The sequence below is a fragment of the Archocentrus centrarchus genome, chromosome 13, assembly GCF_007364275.1.
Source record: "Archocentrus centrarchus isolate MPI-CPG fArcCen1 chromosome 13, fArcCen1, whole genome shotgun sequence".
In the NCBI taxonomy this organism is placed as follows: domain Eukaryota; kingdom Metazoa; phylum Chordata; class Actinopteri; order Cichliformes; family Cichlidae; genus Archocentrus; species Archocentrus centrarchus.
Genome location: NC_044358.1, coordinates 11,850,378 through 11,865,033, shown reverse-complemented (window position 1 = coordinate 11,865,033; position 14,656 = coordinate 11,850,378). Strand labels below are relative to the sequence as shown.

The following is a 14,656-nucleotide window of genomic DNA, read 5'->3' as shown; positions in this document are numbered from 1 at the left end:
AGTGTTTAGAGCTTAATGCTGAACGCACAATGAGAGAATTGACTGTGCAAAGCCACTTTTAAAGAATACTTTTACTCATTTTTACATATTTTATTTTTAGCTGCCTGGAAAGCCCATATATGTTCTTGTTTGCAGCGAGCTAGCTCATCAGGAACAAAATGGCGTGACCTTCTCGCTGGAAGCCGGAGGAACTTCTTTAGTGGCGTATGGAGAAAGGTGTGTGGGAGGAGAGTGACAAGAGGTTGGTCAGACCATGCTGTGAATTGGGACTCCATTTCCCAGGAGGCTTTGCAACAACAGCTCAAAAAGCCACTAGCCGCTTAGCCGATGGCATGGAGAGGGCTGAGACGATTTGGCCAGAGGTCACAGGAGCTGACATGGTGGATGCGGGGGTGCAGGTGTTTGTTGATCGGATGACTCTGGTGCACAGGAGGATTGTGGGTAGATGGATATGTCAGAGAGTTGAAGCTCGCCCCTTCTCGATTGTGATGCCTGTCGTAGGGAGGATGGTGATGTGTGAGACTGGATCAAGCCCTAATTTTCTTTCATTCTCGACCCTCTCTAACACTTCGGCACAACTAGATCAAGCCCTCTGAATCTTTGAATGGGAGCGCATCACCAGGTGCCATGTTCAGCTTTAACTGTTGAAACTTACCTCAACTGCATTATCCAAAGTACCTTTCTCGGTACTGACTTTACAAACAAATGTGTGAGGGCTTACTCCTTAAGACTAAAGATGTTAATTTGCTTCAATGGTTTATTTTACCCATAACCATGTACAAATAAACAAAACCTTTACAGCTTTGTATGATCACACATTTAGCATTCATTGGTCCATAAGCACTCCTCACGGCGACATGAAAACACTTAGTAGACACCGACTGACTTCTAGCGTCGGCGTCTGAACGTTGCACTGACGTCACAAATGTACCATCCATTCTAACAGTTTCATTGCAAATAAAAATAGTCACATGCAATGATTGAAAAAAATTACATTACCTCATGTCACATAGAAAGTAAGCGAAAAGTTCCATCATTTAGAAATAAGTACTCTTCAGAGATTTGTCTCTCTCTCTCTCTCTGTTTCTTTTTTTTTTTTTAAGTCCTAGACATTCTTTCAACAGCGTTGTTGGTCTCATTTGGGTTGTAAACATTAGTTACAGTGCTGAGCTTCTTTCAGCTCAAGCTCTCAAGAGAATTGGTCAATCAATACTATCAATCAACTGATGGAGAGGAATTGGTCAGTAGTCAATCAAACAAGGACTTTATCATAGGAGGACATGATCGTCTTTGGGCTCAGTTAGGGGCAACAGGACACCAGTGAGAGACTGGAGAACAGACTAAACAGTAGATCTATATAAGACACCCTGAGAATCACAACTACATCTCTTTCATCTGTCATCCCTTCTTCCTATCCTCTCTCTTCCTCTATCTCTTCTTCTATGGAGCGATCATAGTCAGGTGGGCGTGGCCTCGTCAGTCGAGGAAGATGGCTGGTTGGTAGGTTGTTTTGTTGTGGCGGAAGCCGGTTGCCATGCAACTGGCTCCTCTGTGGTTGGCATGGAGACAGGTTAAGGTGGATTCTGACCTGGTAAGGTAGTATGCAGCACGTACAGTAGTATGAACAGTAGAAATGTAATATGCAGCTCTGGGGAAAAAAAAATAAACTAAATTTGAAATGGTTTCATCAAATGATGCTGAAGAAATTAAAGTCCTCCTCAGGCTGATTGATGGGTCAGTCCAGCCAAACTGCTAAACAGTTTCTGCTTAAAGGGACAGGTCACCCCAACATCAAATTTTACACGCCTTTCTTCTGGTCTGTAGTGTGAGTTGCCCCATTTTGGAGATATCAGCTTTTTCCATGACTATCCTGCAATGAAACTACACGGCACTCGCCTCGTGGTGCTCAAGGAACCAAAATGAAGAACAATACAGCAACGAGTACGGAAGCTTGTTTAAGCCACTGGGATTTTGCCAAGTTAAACTTTCAAGCTATTATGTCAACATTTCGAGTTGGATTATAACTCAAAAGGTTGACATAATAACTCAAAAAGTTCTAACTTAGGAACGGCTATTTTTTTCTCAGCAGGGGAAACGATAAGTCTAGAAAATGTATTCAACCCCCCCACAAACTTTGCTGTAATTTCTTGAAGTTTTCGATTCTCCTGAACTCCATTCGCCGGTCAAAGGAAACACGTAGCTAGCTATCATCACAGCCCAGCTGGGGTAGATGCACGTTTCCCTCCACTAAGTTAATACGGTTAGCAGGAGTAGTTCAGCAGCGAGAACTGAGAGTAACTGAGAACCAGACCTTTATTTTTGTGACCTAATTCTTTGGTGATTTGAACCCCTCAAAGAAAGTGCCATTTCGTTTCGTTATATTGTAGAGATGGCAGACATCTCTACAGCCGATATCTCCAGAACAGGTCAACTCACATCAAAAAACCTGTCGATGGATAAACGGCAGCACAGGGCTGAGGCTAATGTGTAAACTTTACTTTGGGGTGAACTGTCCCTTTAACTGTCGTGGCGTTATACCGTTAGTATGTTTTGACAGAAACTACAGTAAAGCTATTCTCAGTGAGGTCTGTGGTTTACCCAGAAACACATAAACAAATGGGAATAAAATTAAAATCTAAACTTTTACACCACCACAGACTCAACTGCACTCACCTCCAGGGTTTTGGAGCAGGAATTAAAAAAATCATTTCATATGGGTGAACTGATCCTTTAATGATCAAACCACCTGAGGGACACTTGCCTTGATTTAAGGAGTGCTTAATGATAATAATCTCAGAGGTGAAAACACCTCGAATGAAGAAAACCAAGCGTATTTATCCCCAGATCTGTCAGCATGTAACAGTAGATTGTGACAGTAGTATGTTATCAATGGAGAACATCACATGGGGCTGACGTGGTGTGCAGCAAAGGATGGCGCAGGGGAAGGCGGTAGTGGTGGACAGTGATTGGTTGATTTGGTTGGTCAGGTGACTGAAGGGGTTATGGACAGTCGAGTTGAGTCAGATCACATGATGAGGGTTTGCAGCTATAACGTCAGGAGGTTCCATCAGGAAGTATGGAAGCCTGACAGGTTTTAGCTTTTGGTGAACACTGGACAGAACACCCACCCCGAACCCCACCCTCACAGACCCAGCAATCGCACACACACGCACACACACACACACACACACACACACACACACACACACACACACACACACGCTTTCACATGCATGAGCAGACAGACACGAGGACACAAGCACACATTTACCATATTTTGCATAGACACACAAATAACACAGGTTTGTTAACTTGCATACATTGGTGGCACGGCACACGGCTCAGGCACACCCTCATACACACACCTGGACTCAGCCAAACACACACTCGGTCCCCACCCTCAGACTTGCGATGTGTTACTGTGATGATGCAGAGTGTGGTGGAAGGTGAAGAATAAGACAACGGAAGACAGGTGATGCTAAAATGAACATTTATAATGACTGCTGTTGCTGTCGCAAAATAAGTATCCTTAAAAAAAGACCTCATATATATTAGCACTAGATTGCCCACTTCACTGGTAATCCACAAGTCAAGAAACACAACTCACTAGTTTTTTTTCTCTTTACAAACACAATGCTACAGTTACATTAAATATTCAGTAATCTTTAAGTCAGTTAATGAATGTTGTTAAAAGCAACCACTAAATACTAAAAAAACAAACAAAAAAAACAATTATAATATTAATTCACCTTTTTCCAGTCGTTCCCTTTTTCTCGTTGTGTTGTTATTTATTAATAGTATAATAATAATAGTCTGAGAAATAAATAGCTCATGTGGTGTTTTCAGGGCAATGGGGCAGGCAGCATAAATCAAGAGTGGAGCTCAGAGCGATGCAATGAAATGGTGGAGTCTACTCTCACACAGTCACTTTAATACTTTCAACATGTCCTTGATGTGGCGGCGAAATATGGATATGATACGAGTTTGGCTCTGCAGGCAGCAGAGAGGTTGAGCGGCACCTGCAGAGGTTAATCATCTCTAAACTATCATTCTATGTTATGTAAACTAGGACTGTATTGCACAAAGGTTAGCAGCTCATCTTCCTCATTTTGTAGCCCGGGAGGAGCTTAATTTCTTCTTCTTCTTCCTCTTTTAATTTTCCTGCGTCTGCCTCCCTGTTTTTTTTTTCCTTTCTCCAACTTGGAGCAGCTGAATCGAGCCGTTTCCCACGATGATATGTCTCTAACATGACCAGTCACTATGGCTTAATGATTAAAAAGATACTAGTGCCACTACAACTCACTGTTAAGAAACATCAACAAATGTACAAAAGCAAGCCTACGCTGTGAATGGCTTGGACTACTCCTCGAGATTAGTATTATTATTTGATGAGCACACTTATCTAAAGAGTCTGCTAGCCAACATGAACGCTAAACAGCAAATACAGTAGGTAAATCAACACTAATAACAACAGCACAGGTTAACACAGTAGAACTAGCATAGCTGATTATACAGGCAGACCTAACTATCGGATACAGAGGATGAAAAGTGCCCACTAGTTTCTCTTTATGCTGCCGGCCCCTCTCTGCTCAACACTTCTCTCTTTACACCTCGGCAAAAAATCTGACAAAAAATATTTACAATGAGAGAGAAAAAAATGAAATTGTGGAGAAACAGTTGTTTAGTGTTTTTTTTTTTTTTTTTTGTCTGCATTTTTTAAAATATTTTTTCTTCCTTTTCATATGTTTTTTTTTTTTTGTTCTTTTTTTTTTACTTATATCTCAGAGAACTGTCCCCAATGATGAGCAACAAACAAACAAACAAAAAAATCCAATCATATCAGCTAGCATTGCACAGTCTCAGAGAGGTTTTTGGGGATGGAATGGAGAGTTATCGTCCAAACAGTTGGATGAACACAGAAGGGGGGTAGGAGGAGGAGGAAGAAGGTCAATAAAGTTCATGAGGGGGTGAAAGTTCAAAAAGTTCAAGAAGACAGAGGATGGCTGCGCAGCTGACGGTGCGTAAACACTCCCCACACCACTGCACTGGGGGCGGTGCATGTGTCGGCGTGCGTGGTTTGGATGTTAAACAACAAAAAAAAAAAATCATCATTAGAAAATGGAGTTTTTTAATCTTTCCCATCGAGAAAAATCAAATGGAGCAAGAGCGAGAGGGGTTATAGAGAGAGAGAGAGAGAGAAAGGTGGGGTGGGGGTATAGAAAGAAGGGGGAGGTGAGGAGAGTGAAAGGTGCCCCCAACACTATGGCACACAATCAATGAAGTCCCACAGGCTGAAGAAATGACAGAATTAGGAAAGCAGCTGGCATGAGCGGTAGGGCTTTTTTTTTTTTTAAGGTAGGTTGAGAGGCAGGACAGTAGGTAGGTAGCCAACCTGCAGAAGGGTTAATCCTTGTCGGGTTTAGCTCTGTGGGGGTGGTGAGGAGGAGGAGGAGGAGGAGGAGGAGGTGGTGGTGGTGGGGGGCAAGGTGCTGTTCAGTTGAGGCGTCATGAGCGACATCATGTTATGAGGGCGGAGCATGCTGGCTTCATGGGTGCTTCCAGGATGGATGTCCGACACACAAGAACAACTCAAAGAAACGCTTGGAATGGTAGTTGTTGTTGTTGTCTTTTTTTTTTTGTATTGTTTTGCTTTTTTTTCCTCTCTGTTCTATTTTGGCACTCGAGAGAAGAGACTCGTGGGAGGCGGAGGAGGAAAGTGTGTGTATGTTTGGGCGAGGAGGAGGAGTGGGCAGTGAAAGTGCAAAAAAAAGAGGGCATGGAGGATACTGTGTGTGTGTTTGTGTGTGTGTGTGTGTGTGCGTGTGTGGGGTGGGGTGGGGGGGTAAACAGGCTACATACAGAAAATGGCATTTTGTTAAAACTGGTTTGGGTTAGAGCATACAGTACAAATCAAACCCAGGAAAAAAATAAACAGAGAAACGAGAGAAGGAACAGAAAAACAGTGATATGACAAATGCAGTCTACAGTTGCTGGTGCTTCGATGGGGCCCGAGTTGGGGGGAGGAAGAAGGGTGGAAAAAGGGGGAAGAGCGGGGTCCCAAAAGATGTCTTAGATGTTGTTTGAAGAGGTGGGAAGGTCAGTGGTGGGTGTGGGTGAGAGTGGGTTTGTGGAGGTAGGCGTGGCGGTGGAAGGGAGCGGGCAGAAAACAAGATCTGGGGACTATGTCGGAGAGCCGCACACCCACTGAGAAGCGATGAGGTCACCTGGCGAGCAGGTTAGAATTAAGTTTGCATTCCTCTACACATCACAGTAAAAACAAAAGCAAAGAAAACATGAATAAAACATGGCTAGCTGGCTACGTCGCAACACAGACACCACGGAGCTGGCCTAAAGCAGACACACTCAGAGAGCGGGAGAGAGAGGAGCATGCACATCTAAATACAATGCCGAATAAACACCTACAGTAAGGCTACCATCTACAGTAGTCTTGCACACTGACCCCCACCTCAGCTTGGCTTGCCATGCACTGTAACAGCAGAAGGTTTAGTGCAAATGTGTCACTAAGGAGCAATAATGGAAATCCTGATCTTTTCCCCTTCTCGGTTAGTTTTGTGAGCAGCGGGCCATTTCCCATGACAACATCTGTCAGTATACGAAGCATGACCGCACTGCAAATCCAGAGAGACTGCGCCAAAGCAAAAAAGAAGTAACGCCTGACACTGAAGCCGATAGCATCTAATTAAACTGAACTGGGAAACTAAAGACAGAGAGAGACAGAAAGAGAGAGGGCTCAGGATTCAAAACATTAAAAAAAAAGCACACTGGCAACGCTCAGCGTGCTTTTTTTCCTCTCCCCGAGATCAGTGCCGCGGATTGCATATTAAGGGAGCGAAAACACAATCTGTCCCAAATTCTGCAGCGAGGCACCCGAGGGAGGCGGGCAGTGCGAGCACACAGCCCCGTGTTTGTGTGTTAGTTTGGATCTAAAAGTGAGGAAGGGGAGTTTTCTCCTCTTTCTCACACACCGTCTCTCTTTATGAATCTCTCCCGACCACGCGGGGGCGGGGCCGGACATGCTCCATGTCATATCTGAGGTCAATAAGGTGCATTTCAATGACAAGACAAGCCAGAGCTCAGAGCGTGGGGGGTGGGGGTGGGGGGCTCAAAGGACAGACAACATATTAATACTGAGAGCTTGACACAGTGCGTCAAGGGGTTAGTAAGGTTAGAGTACAAAGACACACTAAAACACATGTAAGCCTCTACTGCACGCCAGTGGTCAGAAGAGTGATATGCAAACTTATGGAGAGGTGAGTACATTCATGGACAATCTCAGTCTAATATTTGAAAATAAATCCAGACTTTTTTTGAAAAAAAAAAATTGTTTCTAAAGCAGGAACTGAGAAATGTTTAGTCCAAGCTCGCTCAACAAGTAGCAAAATAGTCTTAGGTTTGTTCTCGGGCTTTTGTTCGTGTCCCTCTGAGGAAGGTTAGACAGCTTAGCGACAAAATACTCATTCGGTCATGACATTGAAATCAAACACGGTCCTCACCTGCGGCAGGTGGACCGGGACGTAACACGACCGCATCGAAAAACAACAAACATCTGAACGCGTGTAAAACAATACCAAAATGCTCGACCCTTATCGGCATGCAAAGATTTGTCTCCGAAAAATGAACAACACACACTGCCTAAATTTATTTTTTTTTGTCACTTCTTTTTTGTTTCTTTTTTCTTTTTTTTTTTTTTTGTCCACGCTTCACTTTGATATCATGCAATAAGACGTGCAAAAAAGATAACATCTATTTCCACAAAATACATTTTCATTGTAACTATAAAAGGCTGTATTTAAGAATGCTATCTAGTCACATTTTTTTTAGCAATATTATGCTAACCTATCGCCTATATTGATACACCTAGCCCCAGAGTCATAGTGCTGTTGCATCCTGGGAAGAGTAGCTCCCGGAGGACTGGCTAACACTCGGCTAACGTGGCGGTCCCTCGTCTTGTGGCAGGAACGAAGAGGGATCGAGCAAACTGCTAGACTGAAGCGCTTTGTCTGTTAGTCTACCTAGTTCTTAGAAACTGTCACGGGGTCGACCCCTTTCCTACGCACTGAATTATAAATATGCTTCATTTGGCACTTTTCACATTTTCTTAATATAAAAGTATGTCTCCTCTTACCTAATGTGGTTTAAATCAACACATTTACAGTTGAACTCTTTTGGCACAGGTTTCACTTGTTCAGGTTAGAATTATGCTGTTATTAACTTATTGTCAGCTTATAACAGAGCATGTATTACACTGCCGCTTGAAACTAGCCTCTCCAGCTAAAGGACAGCTTTCGATATGTTTTTACCGTGTATTTTTTTTTTGTTTGTTTTGTTATTATTAAATAGCAGCATCTTCCACAAATTTAAAAAACTTTACTCGTGTAAACCTACTCAACATCTACAGGTAAATCCAAAAAGCTCCTACGGCACACAGAGGATAAGGGACAGGACAACACAACACGTATTGCTTCCGGTACTTTTGTCACATTTGATCTCGACCCCCTAACGTTACCATAACTAAAGAGATTCGCTGCTGTGTAAAACACAAGTCATCCTACGGCTGAATTAATGGGATGAAAAAGAGTTTCATAATTAAATCAAATGGCACCTATAAAGAGAGATTTCAGTGCAGCTTTGCCACTGCAAACATACTGTGCTGCACGCACGCCTTCCAAAGGACGAGGAGCAGCAAATGGCAACAAAAGGTATTAACCTGTGACTACTTTCATAACTTTAAAGTCATTATAATTCAACATCTTAATTTAAATGACCCGAATAATTACTTTATTGACTAAACACTGACAAACGAGCCTAAGCGTATTAGTTTTCTAACGATACAGATAAATTATTAAGCCCATAATTAGTCTACCTGCCCCAAAGAAGGCCTAACTTTCACTAAGTCAAATAGAAAGCAGCTACAGCACAGTATATTTGCGGAGTAGAGCAAAAGTTCACTATCTTCCTGTGACCTTTAATGAGGTTTAGCCATAAAATCCAGTCAAACCCTTCAGTCCCTCAAAATATGTGTATGTTTTGTGTTTGTGCGATGTCTTCCAAACTAGCAATCATGAAATGCAAACTGCAAATAAGAGTGTTTATGCACTGCGCCCTGCCAGCTACGACTTCCTGCTCCGGTGTGGTTGTTCCCTGATGGTGTTGCATTAGGTGGCCTGAGCCTCAGCTGCCCGAGGAGGCAAAGAGAGCAGAGACTCGATCTGTGGCGTTTGTCGGGGCAAGCAGCAGACATGCATTGATCGTAACACCAGACATAGTCACCCATGGAGCGATGTGGTAGGAGGAGAGGGGGTGTCAGGATGGGAGTGCGCTGGAAAACTGAGGACGGGTGGGAGGGTGAGGAGAGTGTGGATGGTGTTAGATGGGAGTAAAGAAGCCTCCTTACCAAGCTGTGGAGATAAACCCTCACTGGCGCTCCAACAGAGAGTGACACATTCAAAAGCACAGCGGAGGATTTTGGGTCGGATTGGTTTCAAAAGAATCAAAAAGGTCTGTTTGTTAAATCTTAGAGGTGTTCCCTCCCCTCACCAGGCTTTTAGGTCAGTAAATCAAATGCACCCCCTCCTCATTTTCGGCCTTTTACATTCCGTCATACTTCAGCTACTGTTAGAATTAAGTATCTGTCCAGGGACTTGCCTGTTGGATATGCAGCACATTATTAATTTAACCGTTTGTGGGAAAAAGACACAGCTACGGTAGGATACTCAATTTAGAATTCGTTCCAGTCTCTTTAACCTGCTATTGGACACCTAACACTCCCCCAACATCCTGCCCCCTAATTACAAAACACTTTCCCAGGATAGCAGGTAAGTGGGATCTAATTGATCTCAACTTGTGACCTCAATTGATTGATCCTCTTCATCGACCTAGTCTCTTTCTCCTCCTTCAATATTCAGATATGATGTGCATTTCCGGTGAAGTTCTTCATATGCATTCTACATATATTTCATATATGTGTATTTTTTTTTTTTTTTCCCTGCCATACAAAACCATCCAGTCAACGATGCCATCTACAGCACACATCCCTGACCTCACAGGTCGAGAGAAACGCTCCCTCGCTTCACAGTGCATTAAGACAAAAAAATTCAGTGTACTCCGATTGTTAAAAAACAGACAAAAATAACACGATACAAACAAACAAACAAAAAAAAAAATCAACAACAGAAGAAACAACAGCATCTTCAGCAGCCTCGTGGGTCTACAGTGGGCAGTAAATCCGTTTCCGAGGGAGACCTACAGCTTTGCCGGAGGCAGAAATGAGCTCAGCTCCCTGGACGTATGTTAAAAATCTCTCGTCTGCCCTTCATCTCATTGGCAGTTGGACGGTTGCATGATAGGGGCAAAGGTCAGTGAGCCTATTTATCTCCATTACTGATATGCAAGATGACTTAAAATAGCAAATCTGCCAGCGAGGCTTGCAGATTCAGCAGTGGACCCCAGACAAACGACGCTCCCTCACGTCACGTTTCAGTGTTTCCTCCGTTTCCTAAGTGTTTGCGTTTCTCAGTAGTATCTTGTTAGTCTTAAGTGCTCTTGCTCTATCTAGTCTGTGGTCTGGGTTAATCTGGAGGGTTTGGGAGCCCACAGGCCGAGCAGCAGTTTATCCGAGAATTAGTCTCAGTTCAACTGAATTATTCATTTTAGTTACAACTTTACAACGCAGGCAAAATGTAACAGGGCATATAAACAGTGGTGATCCTTTGCAGCATGAGCTAGGAGCTAAGCATGATAACCAGGTAGGTTAATACAGCTGCACTGCAGCCTGTGGTATGAGAGGTTTGGAGTTTTTCTGGCTAATCTTACTAAAGTCTTACTGCAGTCTGCATCATAGATATGGTGATTTCCCTTTTCTAGCACCAAATATGGCATCATAAGGTTCTGTTTCAGTGTGAAAACGTGTGTGCGTGTTCTCTGGTCTGGCCTTTGACTGGATATACGAAGTGATCCTTCACTGTAATGATCCTAATGCCTGGGGTGGCTTTCTTACTGGACTTAAATAAGACATATATTACACTATGTGACATTACTATTCATCTTCAATTCACTTAAATTAAAACAAAAGATTCAAATCAAAAAATAGTCTCATTTACATTCATGTCAACCTGAATTCACAGATTAAAAACAAAAAGACAACTGAGCTTTATATGGGTGAACTCATTAATAAATAATGACGATGGTGATGATTCCTATATCGACAATATCATTAATAGAATTATCACAGCAGACTGCAAAAAATGCCATAGATCCTGTGTGTTTGCTGCAGCCTGCGCAGTATCACTCTTGCCGTTTCTGGGGTTTTCACTACGTGAGGTCATCAGCGTGCGCCTTGCCTTTCTATCTGAAGCATTAGAGCCACGTGGGGGTGGGGTGGGGTGGGGAGGGCGTCACATGCTGTGACACCCCTGCAGAGCTGCACTGCTTGTGGGACACATCACAGGTACAGGAAGGTGTGCGAAAGAAAAGAAAAAGGCCCGGCTGATTCTCTCTCCCCACACCTCTCCCCAATTTCACCTCACCCTTCCTTCGTCTCCCAGACCGCGGGGGGGTGGGGAGAAGGAGGGAGGTAAGATCATATGCAGAAGAGATAATAGAAGGTGTTGAGGGGGAGGAGTCAAGGGCATTTCTTCTCTCACACACCAGGCTGAAGTTTGCAGTCTTGTTTGTTATAAAACCCTTGCAAAAGGGGGAGGGGCACGTCAGGGGGGTAAGAAGTGAGAGGGGCATTCAAGGGAGGTGGGGCGAGGGGTTTGGGGCAAATCTCCTAGAAGAAAAAACAAAAACCCTACTGGAGGGTGATGGGTGTGGGCTGCAGGGGGACGGAGGGGTGAGGGTTGTTTCTGTATTGGGTTCGGGGCCGGTGGAGGGTTGTACCCTGGAATCGCCAACCCTCCCCCTCGCCGCACCCATGCCCTCCCCTCCGTCCCCCCGCTTCCTGTAGCCTCTCAGACAGTCGGCCTGTCTACATGGCATTCAGCTCTGTCCATACAATACACAAACAGACAGCTTAATTTACTAAACGGAACAAAACAATAAAACAATAAACAAAACAATAAAAAATCCCAAAAGGTCAAGACGTTAAGTAATAAAACCTTATTTACATTTTGCACATTTTTTTCTTGGTTTTTCAGCGTAATAACTCGCTCCTCTCCCTCCTCGTCTTCTCAGCACATTTTTGCCTTGCGTCAAAAAAATTTTTTTTAATAGAGAATACTGAAAACACGCAGAAGAAAACGGTGCGAACGATTCCTTCCGACATTCTTGCTCTCCTCTCCTTTTTCCATTCTCACTCTCACTTTTTTTTTATACTCCTCCCCCAAGCCCCCACTCTTTTTTTTTTTCCTCTTTTCCTCCTCGTTTCTCATTGGCTGTCAGGTTTAGCCCACCTTCTGTGGGTTGGTGGCGCGCACCCCCTGCTCGTAGGTGATTCGCTGGCTGATCAGGTACTGTGCAGCCTGCGTGGCGGCCTGGGAACCTGTGATGGTCACCTTCCTGTTCCGAGTTCCAGGAATGAACTCGCCTTTCTTGGAGATCTGGATCCTGGCGCCGGTCAGCTCCTGGTACTCCACTAACGTCTTGCCTCCTTTCCCCAAGATGGCTCCCACTAGGTTTTCTGGCACAGCAATCTCGACCACTTCCTTCGCTCCTTCTGCTAGCTTCTCTGTGGCCAGTAGAGATGATGCCACAAGTGGCGAAGCAGCGCTTAAGTAGCCATTGGTGGCCCCCGTAGCGGCAGCTAGGGATCCCAGGGAGAAGCCTCCAAGACTGGCTGCAGGGTGAGCAGCGCTGGTGGATGCATCGCTGGCATAGGATGCTAACAAATTAGCTGCGGCAGCAGCTGCTGGGTTGGCGTTAGCCGCTACAGCGGCTAAAACCCCTGAGGCAGCAGCAGGATTGAGCCCCAGGCCCAGAGAGTTGGTGTTGTAACCATAGCTGGCCAGAGTGTTGAGGGCAGACGTGATGGCGAGCAAGTCGTTGCCTGAGAGGCTGGACATAGTGGTTGGGAAGGCGCCGACCCCAGCCAGGCCTGCCTGGCCGAGCAGAGAAGAAGCCGTAGCTGCTGCGGCGGCTGCTGCGGCTGGCATGACCTCGGTTGAGTTGGCGTACGGTGAGCCGGTGGGGTTGGAGTTGGCGACGGGCCCTGTGATGTTGGAGTAGGAGATGTTGAGGCAGGAGGAGCTCTGCGGGTCCTCCTGGATCTTCTGGACAATGATCTCCACTGCTTTCCGGTTCTGTTCGGGCTCACCGCTGATGGTGACCACACGCTCCTGCAGGTTGATACCTTCTGGCTTCTGGGATAGCTGGACCCACGCCCCAGACTGTTCCATCACTGCCTTGACTGTAGCTCCGCCTTTACCGATGATCAGCCCTGCTGTGCTGTTGGGGACAATCAGCTTGGCCTGGTGGGAAGTTGGAGAAAAGGGAGATAGGTTATTACTCTGTTACAAAAGTTTTAAAGTAAATCTGCTTTAGCTGATATTCCAGTGAACAATCGACTCTGCAGAGGAAATCAGCCAACAGAAATATAAGTGACAGCTGAAAGATTTCTTGATTGATCAGAAAATTAAATCCACTACAATCATGAAAGGAAGTGTTAAGTCAGTATTTCTACATGAATGTGCGAGTCAGTGTTACAGAGACGTGCTCCTGATGTTTTCCACTGTTCATGTTCAGCAGAGGGAGAAACAAGGCAACGTCTCACCTGTGCTGCTATGATTACACATGCACGATAACGTCCCAGCTTAAATTCAAAAAATGCACTGTAATTAGAAAATGAGGATGAATTATACAACGGCGATTGGGCGATGAAAGCGTCTTCTTGTGAGATGCAAAAGAGGGAGCCGCCTTTTAGGGGTGTCCTTGTGAAGGACAGGAGACAAAAAAGATCCAAAGAAGAGATGCAGATAGAGACTGAACCGCGTCTGAATACAGAGAGTGAGACGGAGAGTGTTTGTGCGTGAATGTGTGTCAACAGTGTAACGATGTACTGAAAGGAGAAAGGGCCGACACAGACGTTGGACAATACGGAGTGCGCAGGAGCAGATAACAAATAAAGAGGGTTTTTCATTGCTTTGGTACATAATAGCAAAAAAAACAGAAGAAAAGAGACGCGATGCGAGTTGGTGAGAACAGGAGATGAAGAGTGGGAGGGAAGGATGGATGAGAGGGAGGGAGGGAGGAATTGCAAAGAGGCTACTTGTGTGAAAAAAATAACATTGACTCCCAGGGGTCAGCGTTGCCATGGAAACACAGCTCCAGCATTCAAAGGGTAGTGAAAGGGAGTGAAGCAATAACACACACATATGTACACACTCGCCTCACACCCAAACACAGCGCACTGTATTTCACTTACATGCATACAGAAACATGACGCACTTTATTTAATGCTTTACAGTTAATGGAGAATTGATCCATGGTGCATTTCTTAACAGCTGGAGCCCATTTCAACCAGGACCACTATAGATGATTGATTATTTTCATATGCAGTAATTTATATTTGGCATTATGGCCCTGCTGTGGGACCTCCCTGTGCCTCCACATTCATACACAGAGAGCCTGAGGAGGTGAAAGCATCAGCAAGAAAGAGTCTGCTCTAGTCTGTGTGTGTGTGTGTGTGTGTGTGTGTGTG

At 44.6% G+C, this 14,656-nt stretch overlaps 1 protein-coding gene across 2 annotated transcripts in view; it reads right to left on the bottom strand.

The window, feature by feature from the left end:
- Positions 1 to 4,687: 4,687 nt before the first annotated feature.
- nova2 (NOVA alternative splicing regulator 2) overlaps positions 4,688 to 14,656 on the bottom strand; it is a 78,143-nt gene continuing 68,174 nt past the window's right edge. For both annotated transcript variants that reach the window (XM_030743528.1, XM_030743527.1), the window contains one exon: positions 4,688 to 13,427. In XM_030743528.1, coding sequence (XP_030599388.1) covers positions 12,405 to 13,427 — 1,023 coding nt within the window. In that variant the 3' untranslated portion in view covers positions 4,688 to 12,404. The remainder of the gene's footprint in view (positions 13,428 to 14,656) is intronic.